This window comes from Strix uralensis, chromosome 8 (assembly GCF_047716275.1).
Source record: "Strix uralensis isolate ZFMK-TIS-50842 chromosome 8, bStrUra1, whole genome shotgun sequence".
NCBI lineage: Eukaryota > Metazoa > Chordata > Aves > Strigiformes > Strigidae > Strix > Strix uralensis.
The window spans coordinates 27,696,431-27,710,091 of record NC_133979.1 but is presented as its reverse complement, the minus strand read 5'-3'; the positions used below and the strand labels follow the sequence as shown (position 1 = coordinate 27,710,091).

General features: G+C 53.5%; 1 protein-coding gene across 5 annotated transcripts in view; it reads left to right on the top strand.

The window, feature by feature from the left end:
* Nucleotides 1-8,576: 8,576 nt before the first annotated feature.
* Nucleotides 8,577-13,661, top strand: part of NOS1AP (nitric oxide synthase 1 adaptor protein) — a 47,745-nt gene continuing 42,660 nt past the window's right edge. For 2 of the 5 annotated variants that reach the window (XM_074876796.1, XM_074876795.1), the window contains exon 1: nucleotides 8,577-8,754. In XM_074876796.1, coding sequence (XP_074732897.1) covers nucleotides 8,650-8,754 — 105 coding nt within the window. In that variant the 5' untranslated portion in view covers nucleotides 8,577-8,649. Of the gene's footprint in view, nucleotides 8,755-10,684; nucleotides 10,735-13,661 lie in introns of those variants that run through there. The other 3 variants (XM_074876797.1, XM_074876799.1, XM_074876798.1) reach the window with 2 other exon arrangements.

Sequence of the window (13,661 nt, the reverse complement as noted above, 5' to 3'; positions counted from 1 at the left end):
TCTTACCCACATTGCCTTCTTTCCTTTGTGGGCATTTTTCCACTTACAGCATGTTTCCAAAATCACCTGGGCCTTGAAACAGAGATAAAGCAAGAAAGGGACAATCTCAAGAGCTTTCTCCCTGCTGAACGCTCCGGCTGGCACATTGCCCTTCCTGCTGACCTCTGTGTTTCCACCAGCCTCCTTCAGGGAAGCAGATCCGGGGTGCCTGGGGGATGCAGGGTTGCTGTGGAGCCAGCAGCTTTGCCCAGCTTGTAACAGACTCATTAGTTCATGTTTTTTTATTATTTTACTTTTTAATTTTTAAAGTCTTTGCTATTTCAGAATCTCTGAATTAATTCTCAGTAATGTTAGCATTTCTGCTCACTCAGAATTTAACATTTGGGATTTAAATACCCCTCTGTGAAGGATCCCAGGTGGGTGCTGGTCTCGGCAGGAGCAGCATCACCCCTTTGCTGCAGACCAGTTGCCTGCAGGTGAGTTGTGTCACCACGGCCCCATTTCTGCAGATTTCCAGGCAGGGCCTGATGCTGGTGCTGATGCTGGCATGTTCCCCTGCGTGGGGCTGGGTGAAACCCCAGGCACTCGCTCACAGCCCAGGGCAAACCCCGTGCCCTGCATTTTTGGACCAATGACCCTTCCTTGGGTGCCACCTTCAGCTGAGGCTGTGTAAACGGCTCCCTCTGGATCCCAACGCCCAGCTCCTCCTGCGAGGCTTGGTCACACCCCTGTCCCCATTACGCAGCCTGCAGCCACATCCCCATGTCCCCCTATTGCCCATTTGCTGTCACCCCGCTGGCAAGCCCAGTGCCCCGGTCCCCCAGCGAGCAGGTGCCAGTACAGGGACACCACCCCCTCCAGGGTGGCCTGCCACCTCCCTCTGGTGGCACTGGTGATGCTGAGGACCAGCCACGCTCTGGCCCCAGCAGGCAGTGTCTGGGCGTGGGGGGCTCCGAGCACCCCCCACCTGTCTCCCCAACACCCCACCGAGGAGCTGGCTGGGGCTCAGGGCACGCTGCTCCATGCACCTCCTTCCCTCGGTCTGTCCATCTGTCCTGGCAGCACCAAGCAGCCGAGCACACAGGCACCCACCTGAGCTACTTGTCCCTCCTTTCACCAGTGTCCAGCCACAGTGAAATTATGTAAATTCCATAATGACAGCAGCCAGGGCTATTAACTGTGTTGCTTTAATTCTCCCCCGGCATTTGCAGTCACTGGGATTTGGGGGCTGATATGTATTATATTTTCATATGAATACATCTCCAGGCAAGAAAGTTGAGTGGCAAACACAGAAACGTTCATTGCCCAGATATGAGAGGTCCCTTAGGAGAATATATCAGAATCACAGCATTAGCATGTAAAATATGTGGGAGTGAGAGTGAAATATTGCCTTCGCAGGCCATCGCCTATCCACAGGCTGTGGGAAGATGGCTGTGGGAGACAGGCAGAGCTGGGGGAGGTTTGCCAGGTGAGGGTAGGGACCTGCATGTGTCCCTGAGGGTGTACATGAGCGCTGAGGGAGGTGTTTGCTGCGGGCTTTGCCCCGGCGGGGCTGAGCACAGGGGGTGTTTCTGGGAACGCTGCACCCATCGGCAGGCACTGGCCCGCCGGCACAGCTATGGCACAGACACAGCTGTGCTTTGGGCACCAACAGGATTTTCATGTCCCCTTGCAAGGGGAAAGGCGTGCACGCTCTCACATTTATCAAGGGTGAGGACCAAACGCTTGCACCTAGCAGGAGAGATGCTCCCCCAATCTGGTGGGCTGGATGGGGGTGGCCCAGCCCTTGCCTCGCCACCCTCATAAGTCACCGCATGCCAATCCCCAGACAAATGCAGGCTTGTGTCAGAATTAATCATTCTGGTGGTTTACAAGGCAATTAAAGGAAGGGGCCATGTGTCTGATTATACAGCAAATAAGCCTTGGCAAATTACAAACATATCAAAGGTAGTTCCAATTAGCTGCAGTGATTCACAGGGGAGAGCACCCAGGATAACGGCTCCTCCTCAGTTTGGTGTCTTGCACTCAGGAACTGAGCAATAACATGTCTGAAGATCATAAGCTGCGTTCCCAAACAAAGAATGCCAAGTATTGTATTTATTTATCAGCTGCAAGTGAGGGATTGCTACAAGAAGCTTGACAGCTAGTCGGGGCAATTAACATATCATTTGAATATGGCTACTTGCTTGTCACACAAATGAAGAAGATGCTCTTCTTCCTTGCTCCTTGGTAAAGAAGCTGAGAAAAGCCATATTCCTTCAGATTCCTTCTTGTCTCTAGTGCGACATAAAAGCTATGGCCAAAATCGTGCCCTCTGGACTGGGATCATAAGGACAAGGCTAGTCTGGAGTCCTGGGTGCCCTGGGCTCTACCTGCAGAGAGGAGAGGTCTTGCTCTGTAAAACCCCTTGCATCCAGACAAAACCAACCTCAAGACCTTTCCTTCTGCAGTGATTCTATCTTTGGAACATCATCATGACAAACCATGAATGAATTTCAGACTGAGGGCTCGCAGAGCCGGCACCCTGCGACGTTGTACACCTGGAGTGCCTGCTTGCTGCTGCAGCCCTCCCTGCCGCCCCACTGTGGGATCGCCAGCGCAGCTCCCTCTCTCTTCAGGTCCTCGCCCTCTTTCTCTTGGGCATCTGTGCTCGGCAATTCCCATCCCCATTGCTGTGGGCAGCCCAAGTCTTGCGTGGACAGGGGAACCTGCCAGCCACCCAGGAACAGGCCCACTTCTTGGCTTCTTCCACTTTTGCATTACTGTTTTCCCCTCCATGGCCTGGCAGGCAGTATGGGGCAGCTTGTTTCCCTCATTGGGAACACCTGGAGAAGTGGTGGTTTCAGGGGATGTGACTCACCTTGCAGTGAGATAGGTTGGGCAGAGGGTAGTGGGAGTAGGTTGTGCCCAGTCCTTAGCAGCTTACTGCAGATGTTTTCCAGCTGTGTCTAGATACAGCCTAAAGGTTCTGGGAGCTGGGGAAGAAGCTGAGCCTTGGGGTTGTATGTTATGTTTGCTGTGGGGATAGGAAGTGCTACATTGAGGAGGTAAGTACTGATTTTTGTAATGAGCAGCAGTTAATGTGTTTATTGATAAGTTTACTGACAACTGTTTCAACTGATCATGCTGAGGGTGGTTAAGGATGTTGTTTGTGCAGTGTGTGTTTCTTATAATACTATATAGGTATGTTTATCATTAATGGGCCAGTGAGATTAGAACAAGATGAATATTGTATGGGATGGCTTCTGTGTGGCTGGGAAATATTTGGTGGATGTGGGCGTTGCTTCAGCCTGCTGTGGGGGTACTCCTGGTTCTGGGTAGCTCCCACATGTGGAGCCCTGTGGGAGGCTCCCAGGGATAGGCTCCCACTGCCATCAGCTCCCTGTCATGGCAATAGGACCCTAGATGCCCCAAACCTTCCAGGCTCTCATGCCTTACTCGCAGACTGTGGTGAGGCTGGCAGGGAGGAATGTTAATTTTAGCCGGCACCTGCTCTGCTCCAGGGAGTGTATTTATTTCAGAAGCACCATGTGTTTTTCTTTCTGAAATAAAAATATTTCAAGACTTGGGGTTTGTGGAGAGCTTCCAAAAACCTGAGATAATTGCAAATTGAAAGGAAATTGTGGTGCAAAGAATCAAAATGTCTATGAAGACAAAATCTGAGTTTTCAGGTGGTTCCATTAACAGTCCATCTGCACCCCAGCAGATATCAAAGATGTGCCTGTGTTTTTTAAAACAGCTCTGAAATTTTTCCCAGTCACACCTCTAAAATAAATAAATGCATACATAAGTGTGTGCCTGATGAGCGTGAGCTCTGCCAGCTCATCAGAATAAAATGTCAGCAAATGCCAGCAAGTTCCTGACCTTAATTCCAGCAGACTTGCCTTCCTTTCCTTTCTGAATTTTTTTGCTTCCTTCCCAGCCCTTGCTATTTAGATGTTAATCACCAGGTTTTATTAGGCAGAAAAGGCATCTGCTTGCTGTGCTGACCACACCTTGCTTAGTGCTTCTTCCACCTGGGATGGTCTAGGTGACTGGAGGGACAAGGTGACTCCCTGCCCAAGCCCACCATGGACTCACAGGTAGGGAGCTTTGGGGTGCTCTGATGTTGCATAGGTGTGTGCTCTAGTGCACTCCTCAGTTGCAGGACCGTGACCTGAAGAGAATTTGCTGCTACAGGATTTCATGGAGGCCATTAAAGCAATCTGGAGCACCCAACTATGAGCTGGATCCTACCTTTCCTATCTGAATGTCTGCCTAAGGGCCAATTTGCTTTACAATTTATTGCTTAGAGCTGCAAAATCTGCCATCTGCTCACTTCTTCTCTTAGCCAAGCTCTGTGATGTTTCTCATTCCCACCCACATCCAGCACAATAAAAAAAATATTTGCATACCTGGCCAAAAGCCCTTTTATTATTGCCCTCCAGAGGAGGGGCCTCCTGAGCACAAACAGTACGTGGTGTATTTTCTCCAAAACCCCTTTGCTGCACTGTTGCTGTGGAAGCAACACATGCAACGATGGCTGCGGAGCAATCGGCTGTGGGTCCACTGAATCCCTTGGTGGAGAGTGCTAGCAGCCAGAGGAGGGGGATGCTGGCCTTTTGGGGCTTCGGCGCCGGCCCGCCGTTGCCTTGTTCGCAGAAGGCTGTCCTCCTCTCCCACAGCGGTGCAGCACAAGAGTTGCGGGGAAAGTTGCAGCTTGGCCATGCTGGCACAGACAGTGTTTGAGGTACAAAGCGCTCTGCAAACATTACATTTCCCCACATCTCAGACTAGATAAAGGATTGCAGGTGGTTTCTGTTATAGGCTGTGGATGTTACAGTAACAAATATATCTTTCTGGCGGAAATACTGCAGCATATTCATAGTGGGTGTTTTTAAGGGTGAGACTAGACAACGCATGCTGACACTGGCAGACCAGACTGCCTTTATAAATGATTTGCACAGTATCAGCTCTTTTCTAGTCCTGAAACCTACCAAAGCTTTGTCATGCTTTGAAGACCACTACAGGCAAACTTAAAACACTCCTGACCAACTCTTTCAGGTCCCTTGCTCTTGGGTACGTTTCTCAGTGCAGATCAACGCACAAGTGTGCTGCCAGCCCGGGTGACACTCGGCTGTCCCCACCGTGCTCCAGGGCACCCCGGCAGTGCTGCCGGAGCTGGGGGGCTCTGCTGCTGGCCCTCTCTGGAGGTGTCTCTGCAGCGGGCACACGGTGCCATGCTTTTGTGCCTGGCTTTCACATAAGCACAGCAAGAACAGCATCTTCACAGAGTGAAAAAAGGAAGTCTGGGAATCGCGGGAGCGGTTTTCCTGGGGTGCTGGGGCAGGAGCAAGGGCAGAAGCCCCCGAAAGCCCTGGGCTGCCTCGCAGCGGAGCTGGAGCACGGCCGGAGAAGGCGATCTCCTCTCCGGTCTGGGCTTTCTGTGCTGCATTTCACGGCTTTCCCAGGAGATGGCAGGCCAGGCTCACAAATCCCCCACCGGCGGCTGGCAGCGAGCAGCCGCGACCTGAGCCGGGAGAGGCACCGTGACCCGGGGGGAGCGGGCCCAAGGCCCCGGGGAGGAGGGGCCCGGCCGCCCGCCCCCTCGGGGGCTCTTCAAAATCCTCGTGTCAATGGATGAGCCCTTCAAAATGTCCTTGTGCGGGCCACGTCTCCCTGGCTCTGGTGGGGTCCTTTCCTGCCCAGTGGCACAGGGGCCTTTGTCCCCAGGCCGAGGTGCAGAGGCGGGTGAGCCACCCCGTCCTCGCACTGGGCGGGAAGGGACAGGACTGCAAAAACAGGCAAACCGGTTACACAACTCCAACTGTAATACCAGGGCTTCTAATTATTGATTTTGAAAGGGAGGAAACAGGTTCTGGACTTGCAGGACAAACACAAGTGTGAGAGTTTAATCCTCTCCCTGTTCTTCGGGGATCTCCTGTACCTTCTGGTTGTGGTGGTGGTGGACTGAGCTCCACGTCCTGGGATCAAAAGCCTGGAAATGCTCTTCCAGGAAGAGGTGGTGGTTTGGCAGGCATGGTAAAAGGGCAGGGAGAGTTGGTCACTGATCCCAGAGTAAAGACCAGTTAATTTTTGTAACATAACAGGAAGGTGGAATCATGTGAAATCCCATGAACAGCCTGGAGAGCCTGTGTGACTTCGGGGCACCGCCTGATGCTGTGAGTACCACCCAAATCACACACGCAGGTGGGGGTTTGGGATAAGCCAGTTGTAGGAAGAGCTGCTGCCTCCCCTAAACTGCTGTTTCACATGCTGCAGCAGTACTGAGCCGCTGATGTGAGAGGCCCACAAGCTGAGAGTCCAGAAGCAACTGCAGAGGGAGGCTCATTCTTTGGTTCAGCCCCAGTACTTTAAGAGAGTCTCCAGGTTGGCTCTAGGCACGGAGCGGTCAGTGAGAACAGCCACCATGACTGTGGAAGAGGCTGGTGGAGCAGGCTATGGACTATCCAGGGTATGCACCACTCATCAGGATCTGAGCAGCCCCAGTGCTACCAGGCAAACCCACTGGGACTGCCTGGGAGGAGCTGGTTTGTTCGCCAGGCTCTGAGGACTTTCCATCAAACACCTATGTCTGTGTCTGGGGGCCCCAGAGGCACCATCCGCTGAAGAGATGTTCACAAGCCCTCCCACACAGGAATTCAGTTCTTCACCAAATCCACAGGGCTTTGCTAGCTGTGGAAAGCCAGCAGTTGGCAAGACTGTATGTCTTTAATCAAATTTAGCACAGGAACAGGGCCCCAGAGAGGCTGTGAGATCTCTGTCCCTGGAGATACTTGCAGCTCGCCTAGACACAGCCCTGAGCTGCTTGAAGCTTGCCCTGCTTGGAGCAAGTGTTGGACTAGAGACCTCCAGGGCACTTCTCCAGCAGCTGTATCATTCCCAGCACCTGGGACTTCAGTGCTGTCAGCTAAACCTTTGCTAAAGGTAAATGGAAACATTCAGCAAGAAGCCAGAGCATCAAAGACCACAGAGCAGGTCTAAGCTCAAGGCTGTCCCACCACTGGCTTCTGCCTGTCCCAGGCTTAAGTAAGCTCAAGTGCCTCGTGGGTGTTCAGTTCTCTGCAGGGGATCTCTGCTAGTGCAGTCACCAAGCTGCTGCAGCTGCAATGCACAGCACCAACCCACTGCCCCCTTCCAAAACAAGGAGTAAAGGTTTTCAAGAGCCCAGGGCTTGCTGGCATCTTGCCTTCAGTGGGAAATCATCCCTTGACTGACTTGTCTGAGTGCTAACGGCTCTGTCATCCCACCCGAGCCCAGCGCAGGGAAGCTGGCAGCACAGCAGCCATTCCCATACACCTCTCGTGGGCATGACTGAGCAGAGGGATTTCTCAGCTCATCGTGTAATTGTCTGTGCCCAGCCCATTATCCGAGCCTCTGGGGATGGTGAAAAGCCCACTCCACTTTGAGGGGAAGCAATAATTTTTCAGATGCAGCTGAAACACTGTGGCTGGTTCTGAACTATGTTGCAAGCTCAAAGGAAGTTTCAACACATTGATTCAGTCTGAAAAATCAACGGCCCTGAGTCTGCTATGTCCAGGGAAGTGTCAACAGCCAGCACTGCTGTTTGCATTGCAGTCATTTAGAAACCTGAGGCACATGAGGGAGATGAGCTCTGGTGTGTAGGACCATGCAAGCAGAGCAAGGCAAGGGCTTTGGGAATTGTGGGTCTCCTCTGGAGCCCTGGGAAAGGCTTGTCCTAGGTGGTGCCTCTGGCATGTGTGAAGGCCAGCATGAGCTCCTCAGCTGTACTGCAGTGAGATGAGCTTCACAGCTGTAAAGCAGCATCTGTGGGTATTAAGACATAGAGGATTGGAGCCCTAGCTGAGGGTGTACTCTGTGTGTAAGGGATGAAACAGCCCAAACTTGTGGTCAGAGCTATGTGAGTGGGTCCCTGCACATCTGGAAAGCAACTCTGAGGTACTTTCAGTGGGTGGGGGAGCACATTTACAGCTTTCAGGGCTTTTATAAGGTAGGGCATGGAAGGGTCTGGTCTGGACACAAGGACTGGCCTTTCATTAAGCACAAGATGGACATTTTTCACTGCCAGCTTGCTTGATTTCTGCCATGTCTGGTGCTGATAGAAAGATTTGGATACAAGGTTCGTTGGCCTGCGGGTTTGTGGCAGCCCAGGCCCTCCAGCCGAGGAGGAGGGATGCCTTTTTGGGGCCCGCTCCCAGCCCAGGGCTCGCCGGGTGTGCCCGGGGAGGCAGCACGGCGCTCCCCCATCGCTCAGCGCACCCCCGGCCCGAGCTGGACCCCCACCACCAAAACCACTTGCCAGGCTTCTTTATTTTCCCCTTTGTTTGTTGGTGGGTTGTTTTTGGATGGGTGTTTTGTTTTTTTTTTTTTTTAAACTTTGGCGGGGCTGGGGTGCAGACCCGGCACCGCGCACTAGATGTCAGCGGTACCTTCCCCAGCGCCCCTTTCAGATCTTCATTTTTTAACGCTTCCCTGCCCCTCCCCGTGGGAAGAGGCGGGGGGGGCGTGCGGAGACCCGCGCTTCCAGCCCCCTCCCCTCCCCGCCCTTCCTCCGCGCTCCGCGGCGGCGCGTCCCCGCCCCAGGGCCGGCCGGCGGTGAGGGGCGGAGGTTGCGCGGCGGCGGCGCCGGGCGCGCTGCAGGGGCAGCCCGGCCGCCGCGGGGCCGCCATGCCCGCCAAGTCCAAGTACAACCTGGTGGATGACCGGCACGACCTCCGCATCCCCCTGCACAACGAGGACGCCTTCCAGCACGGCATCTGCTTCGAGGCCAAGGTGGGCAGCGGGCGCGGAGCGGCTCCGCGGGGGTCCCCGCCCAGCGCTTGCACCCCCGACCCCCCGGGTTTCCCTGTTTTCCATCTCTCTTTTCGCACGGCCTTGGGGTTTCTCCACTTTCCCTGGGAGCCCTTCCTGGTGGCGTTGCCTGCTCACCCCCAAACTCGACTGCGAAGAGTTGGGTGAGGCTTCCCACCCATCCCGTGAGGTTGTTGAAGCTGGTTGGAGGGGTCAGGCTGGAGCAGGGTCACCCTGTTGCTTCGCCCGAGCATCCCTCCTTGGCTCTGCGTGGTGTTGCTTAGGGATGTTGGCCCGGGAGAGCCAGCCTGCGTCTGCCTGGGAAGGAGCGGAGGGTTTGGGCTTTGCTCTGCGTCTCCAGCGTTGTGGGTAGTGCTGGGGTGATGGGGGGACAGTTGGTGGCTGCAGATGCCTTGTACCCTGGTGCTTCTCTAATGGGATAAACTCATCGTGCAAGCAGACGGAGGAACTGCATGCCATTTGCGGTGCAGTGCAAGAGGTCAAGGCTGCCCGCCCAAAATAAAAGCTTGCTATTTCTCCTTACATGTATAAACCATTCTTGCTTGTGGATTTGGCAGGAAGTGCTCTTTTTGTTTCTTTCTGTTGGGACCTCTCGGTCTCTTACTCCACTTAGACTGTGGCCTCTCACAGTCCGAGTGCTTGCAATCTCTTGGCAGGCTGGGAGAAAGCCGAGCTACCCGTCCGCGTTGCCCAGCCCCGAGCAGGTAACGCTGGCCGGCAGTACGCCAGGAAGTAGCTGGAAATATAAAATCCTGCCCCTTTTGCTGTTCCTGGGGGATACAGTAGTCACGCTGATGAGATACTCAGGTGAGGTTGACTTGGAAAAAACCTGGTGTAAACCAGATTTTGAGTGGCAGGGAGGCAGGCATCTGTCACACACTGTTGTCCTCGGAGCACGCGTGCTGGCAGGGGAAAAAAAATCACAGATTTGACATATAATTGTGTGCAGCGCCCTTGGGGCAAGGCTGTGGCTTGTTGGAGGGTGTCAAACTGTTATTTTCCCACTTTTTTCATGGCTGGGAGGGTTCCTCTGCAGAGGCCACGGCCTGCCCGATGGCAGGCACCATGCTGCAGAGCGTGAAACAGCAGGAGTTGTTTACGGAGCAAACTTAAACCTGCTTTGCAACTGTTTCCTAGGAAAGACTGTTCCAATTCAGCTTTGCAGCCTTTTGCTCCTGGATTATTGGAACCGATTGCTGTTTTACTGGCAGCACCTGCTCACCCCTCACCTGCGGGGAGGCTGTAAAGCATCTCCCCTTCTAAATCCCATCTGCCTCTTCCATGCCAGCCTTGCGTGGCCTGGTGTAGGGGGTGAGGGGTGGGATAGGTCTTCAGTTGCCCCTCGGTCCGCTCATGGCTCATCTCTTTTCCACACTGCTGGTCTGGCTGCATTAATGGGGTGGTGCATATTAGTCTTTGTTAGCTCCTCTTTCTCTTATTTGATATCCTGTGGCATGTGTTAATGCCAAGCACAATCCGTACAAAACCCAGCTTCCGAATTTGTGCATTTCTCCAGCAGTCTCTGATGCCAGATGCAGAATGCAAATGGCTTAGGCAATTACTCCATCCTTTTATTAGATTGCTGGAGATTAATTAAATGCTTACACTCCTTTAGTTCCTTTTATCACCAAGAATCCCGAGCGCTTAAACCCTCACGGCTCTTGTTTCGGCCAGGCACCCAGCGCGAGTCGCAAAAATGAGGAACTCTGATTTAGAGCGGAACTTTAGAGGAAGATTAAAGAAGAAAAATGCTCATCTGGGGCGCCGGGACTTGCGTGCCTGTCTCCTAAAAGCCTCCTGGGATTGCTGATAGCGCGGGCGGCAGGGATCCCAGTGTTACAGCCCTCGGCAGCTGGATCAGTGCTCTTTGCTCTGGCAGCCTGGGATTCCTGACGAGCTTGCTTGGGGCTCACCGCAGGGGAGTAACGCAGGCCTGAGTCGGTATGCACTGATTTATTATTTTTAATTTTTAATTTTATTTTTACACTCAGACTTACGTTGTTGGCTGCTGTCTTTAAATGGCACGTGTAGTGAGTGTAACGCCTGTTTTGGTTCATCAGTAGCTGCTGCTCTGCGTGCTGTTGCCCCTCTTGCCTCTCTCCCAAGGGAGTGCAGGTGTCCCGGGGTGGGTGGCCACGGACAGTCAGGATTTGAGCCCTTTTCAAGCACAGAGCAGTGGACTTGCTCTGAAGCAAGCAGTGCTGTCACAAGTGATACTATCTGGAGGCTTGTGTTGTTCATCCCCACTGAAGCAGCCGTATGCTCTGGCACAGGGACGCCAAGTCTGAGCAAAGTGGCCTCTAAGGATTATGTTAATCCATTTTCTGGAGATAAATCCAATAGCTGTAAAAGCCCACTCCATCTTTTTAGGAATAGTAATACATTTCACACTCTTGGATCTGTTTGCATTGGCCACGTCTCTTGGCACTAAACCCCTCTGTGTCCCGGAGGCGCCTCGGCCTGGCTGCTGGGAATTGGAGGAGCCAGCTCCGAGGGAAGGCAGGGCGTTCGTTTTCTTCTGCGTCTTCAGTTTGAATTGTTGAGTAAAATCAAAATCTTTGCCTCTTGTGTTAGCTGAAGCATTCAGATGAAAGAGCTGGGAGCTGCAGCATGATGCAGGAGAGCAGGCAGAAGTTCTCACTTGTGCAGCGTTTTTTTGGTTAAATAAATGGGTATGTAGAGAGAAAAGATACCTCCTGTCCTCCACCACCTCTCCACCCAGCACAGCTCCTCCAGTCTGGGTGAGGAGGAGGGGGATGCGAGCTTGCTCCTTATCTTCCCAAAGCCTTGGTGCTGTGGGACAAAACCCAAGGGCCAGCTTGTGCAACACCAGCAATTCTGCGCATTCAGAAATCATGACTCAGGCTACTCCAACGCCTCCAGAGAGATCAGCATGTAGAGGGAATTAAATGGGGCGGTGGAGTCTGTCATTGAAGTGCCAGACCCCCATCTATTCGAGTGCAGGGGTGCTGGGTTTGCACGGGGAAGCCGTTACTGGCCCCTGTCAACAGCTCTCAGGAGCTCACTGGGCTGGGCTCTTCTCCCACCCTGGAGATGTTGTGGTCCAGAGCAAGGTCCCACCTACCAAATACCCATTATTTGGAAACAGCTGTTAATCCTTCAGTCCAGACTAGTTAATCCATTCGCAGTGCCCTAGTGTATGTGGCTCCCAGTGAAGGGGCAGGCGGGTGCAGGGACCCTCTCTGCTGCTCCCCCGTCTGCAGGCGAGGGGAGAAGGGGCTGTCCAAGCAAACCTTGGTCCTTGAGCAGAGCCACCGCCTGCAGTCCAGGACTGCCATGGGCTGGGACAAGACATGTGCTGAGACCCAGCTTTCCTGATAGCAGACCTGTTTGCAGATAAATGCGGGACTGGAGGTTTGGGAGGATTGCTGTTCTTCTGGGCAGCAGGTGGGTTTTTTGGGTTTGGGTGGTGTGGTGGGTTTTTTTCTTCCCCTTAAGGGATCTTGGCAACCAGGCATTTTCTCTCATTTGTCAGTACTTTTTTCTGCTTTCGTGCGTGGGAAACTGAAGTTGAACCGAGCATCTGCTGCCGTCTATGTTTGGAGACGGGACATGAAGGAAACTTTAGTCTGATCTAGTACGTGCCTTCCTATGAACTCCTTCAGCTCACCTGCCTGCCACCCTCCCAAGGCTGTGAGCACTGGCAGAGCCTGCTGGTTGCTGCAAATCCTTTATCAGGAAAAGGATTATAGCCTCAGGTGAACACTAAGCAGCGAATGCACGTATGTTTCCACACGTTTTTGTGTATGTAGGGACCATACATAAAGCATTTGAAGTGAGTTGAGTTGCAGGCAGCTCCGATTGGGGTCTTCAGTTCCCCTCCTCTGTTTTGGGCTCTCTTCCCAGTGAGGTTCCCTTTCCCAGAGGGCTGCGAAGCAGAAGACAGGTTGTGTGACACTCTGCACCTCTTTGGCTGGCTGGGAGAGGCTTGGCAACTTTATCTGGGGGCTGTTTGTACTGGCAGTTCTGGAGTATGGTGTGCTCTGTCAGGGCTGCTCAGCCCCGAGCAAAGCTGCAGTGTGATTTAGCCCGGGATTGCTTGCTCGAGGCTATAAATAACCTTCCCAAGTGCCACAAAAGTTCTCGTCTGAAACAGTGGCATATTTCTGCCATACTTGTTAAGTCAGTTCACAGGCTGCTTAGTGAAGCTCTTAGCAAAAAAAAAAAAAGAAAAAAACCCAACTCTGCCGGGATTTGGCAAAGCTGTGCGTGCTCAGACTGTGGGTCCCAGCCGGGCAGCGCGTGGGCTCTGCAGATGCCAGAAGGTCCCAAGGAAGAAGCGGTGGGGGTGGGATGCTCCCAGCCCTGCTTTCTGCCTGCTGAAGTGCTCTGGCCTTGCACATCCCATACAGGAACTCCTGTTAAGGGTTTAAGTGATGTAAGTGCAGGAAGCTCAGCCCCTGCATGGGGGGCAGCTGTGGGCGGCGTGGCTGGGCGGGGTATGGAAGTGGGGACGAGTGGACAGCCCTGTTTCATTGGCATGGAAAAACTTCAGCTTTCCTGCTGACCCGCTTGCTCTGTGTCCTGGTGTCCCTGCTGCAGGGCCACATCCTGCTGTAAAGGTGTCTGCCCTTATGGCAAGCCCCGTTTTGGCTGGTGAGAGGGGAGGGTGGGTACAGTGCACATGGCTGTGGTGGGTGCTGGGTTTTGTCTTGGGACCCCCAGAGTGCTGTATTGCTGGTGCTCGAGCTCCTGTGTAGCTCATAGGCATGCAGCGCTTCTAGGATCAGCAGGCAGATAAGCACAAATATCCCTTGGGCATCAGCTTGACCAGTGCTGCCTGGTGTGGGGTGTCTGACACGCTGCATTAAACTGCCTGGCTCCCAGGGCTGGGTGCACCCTGGTGT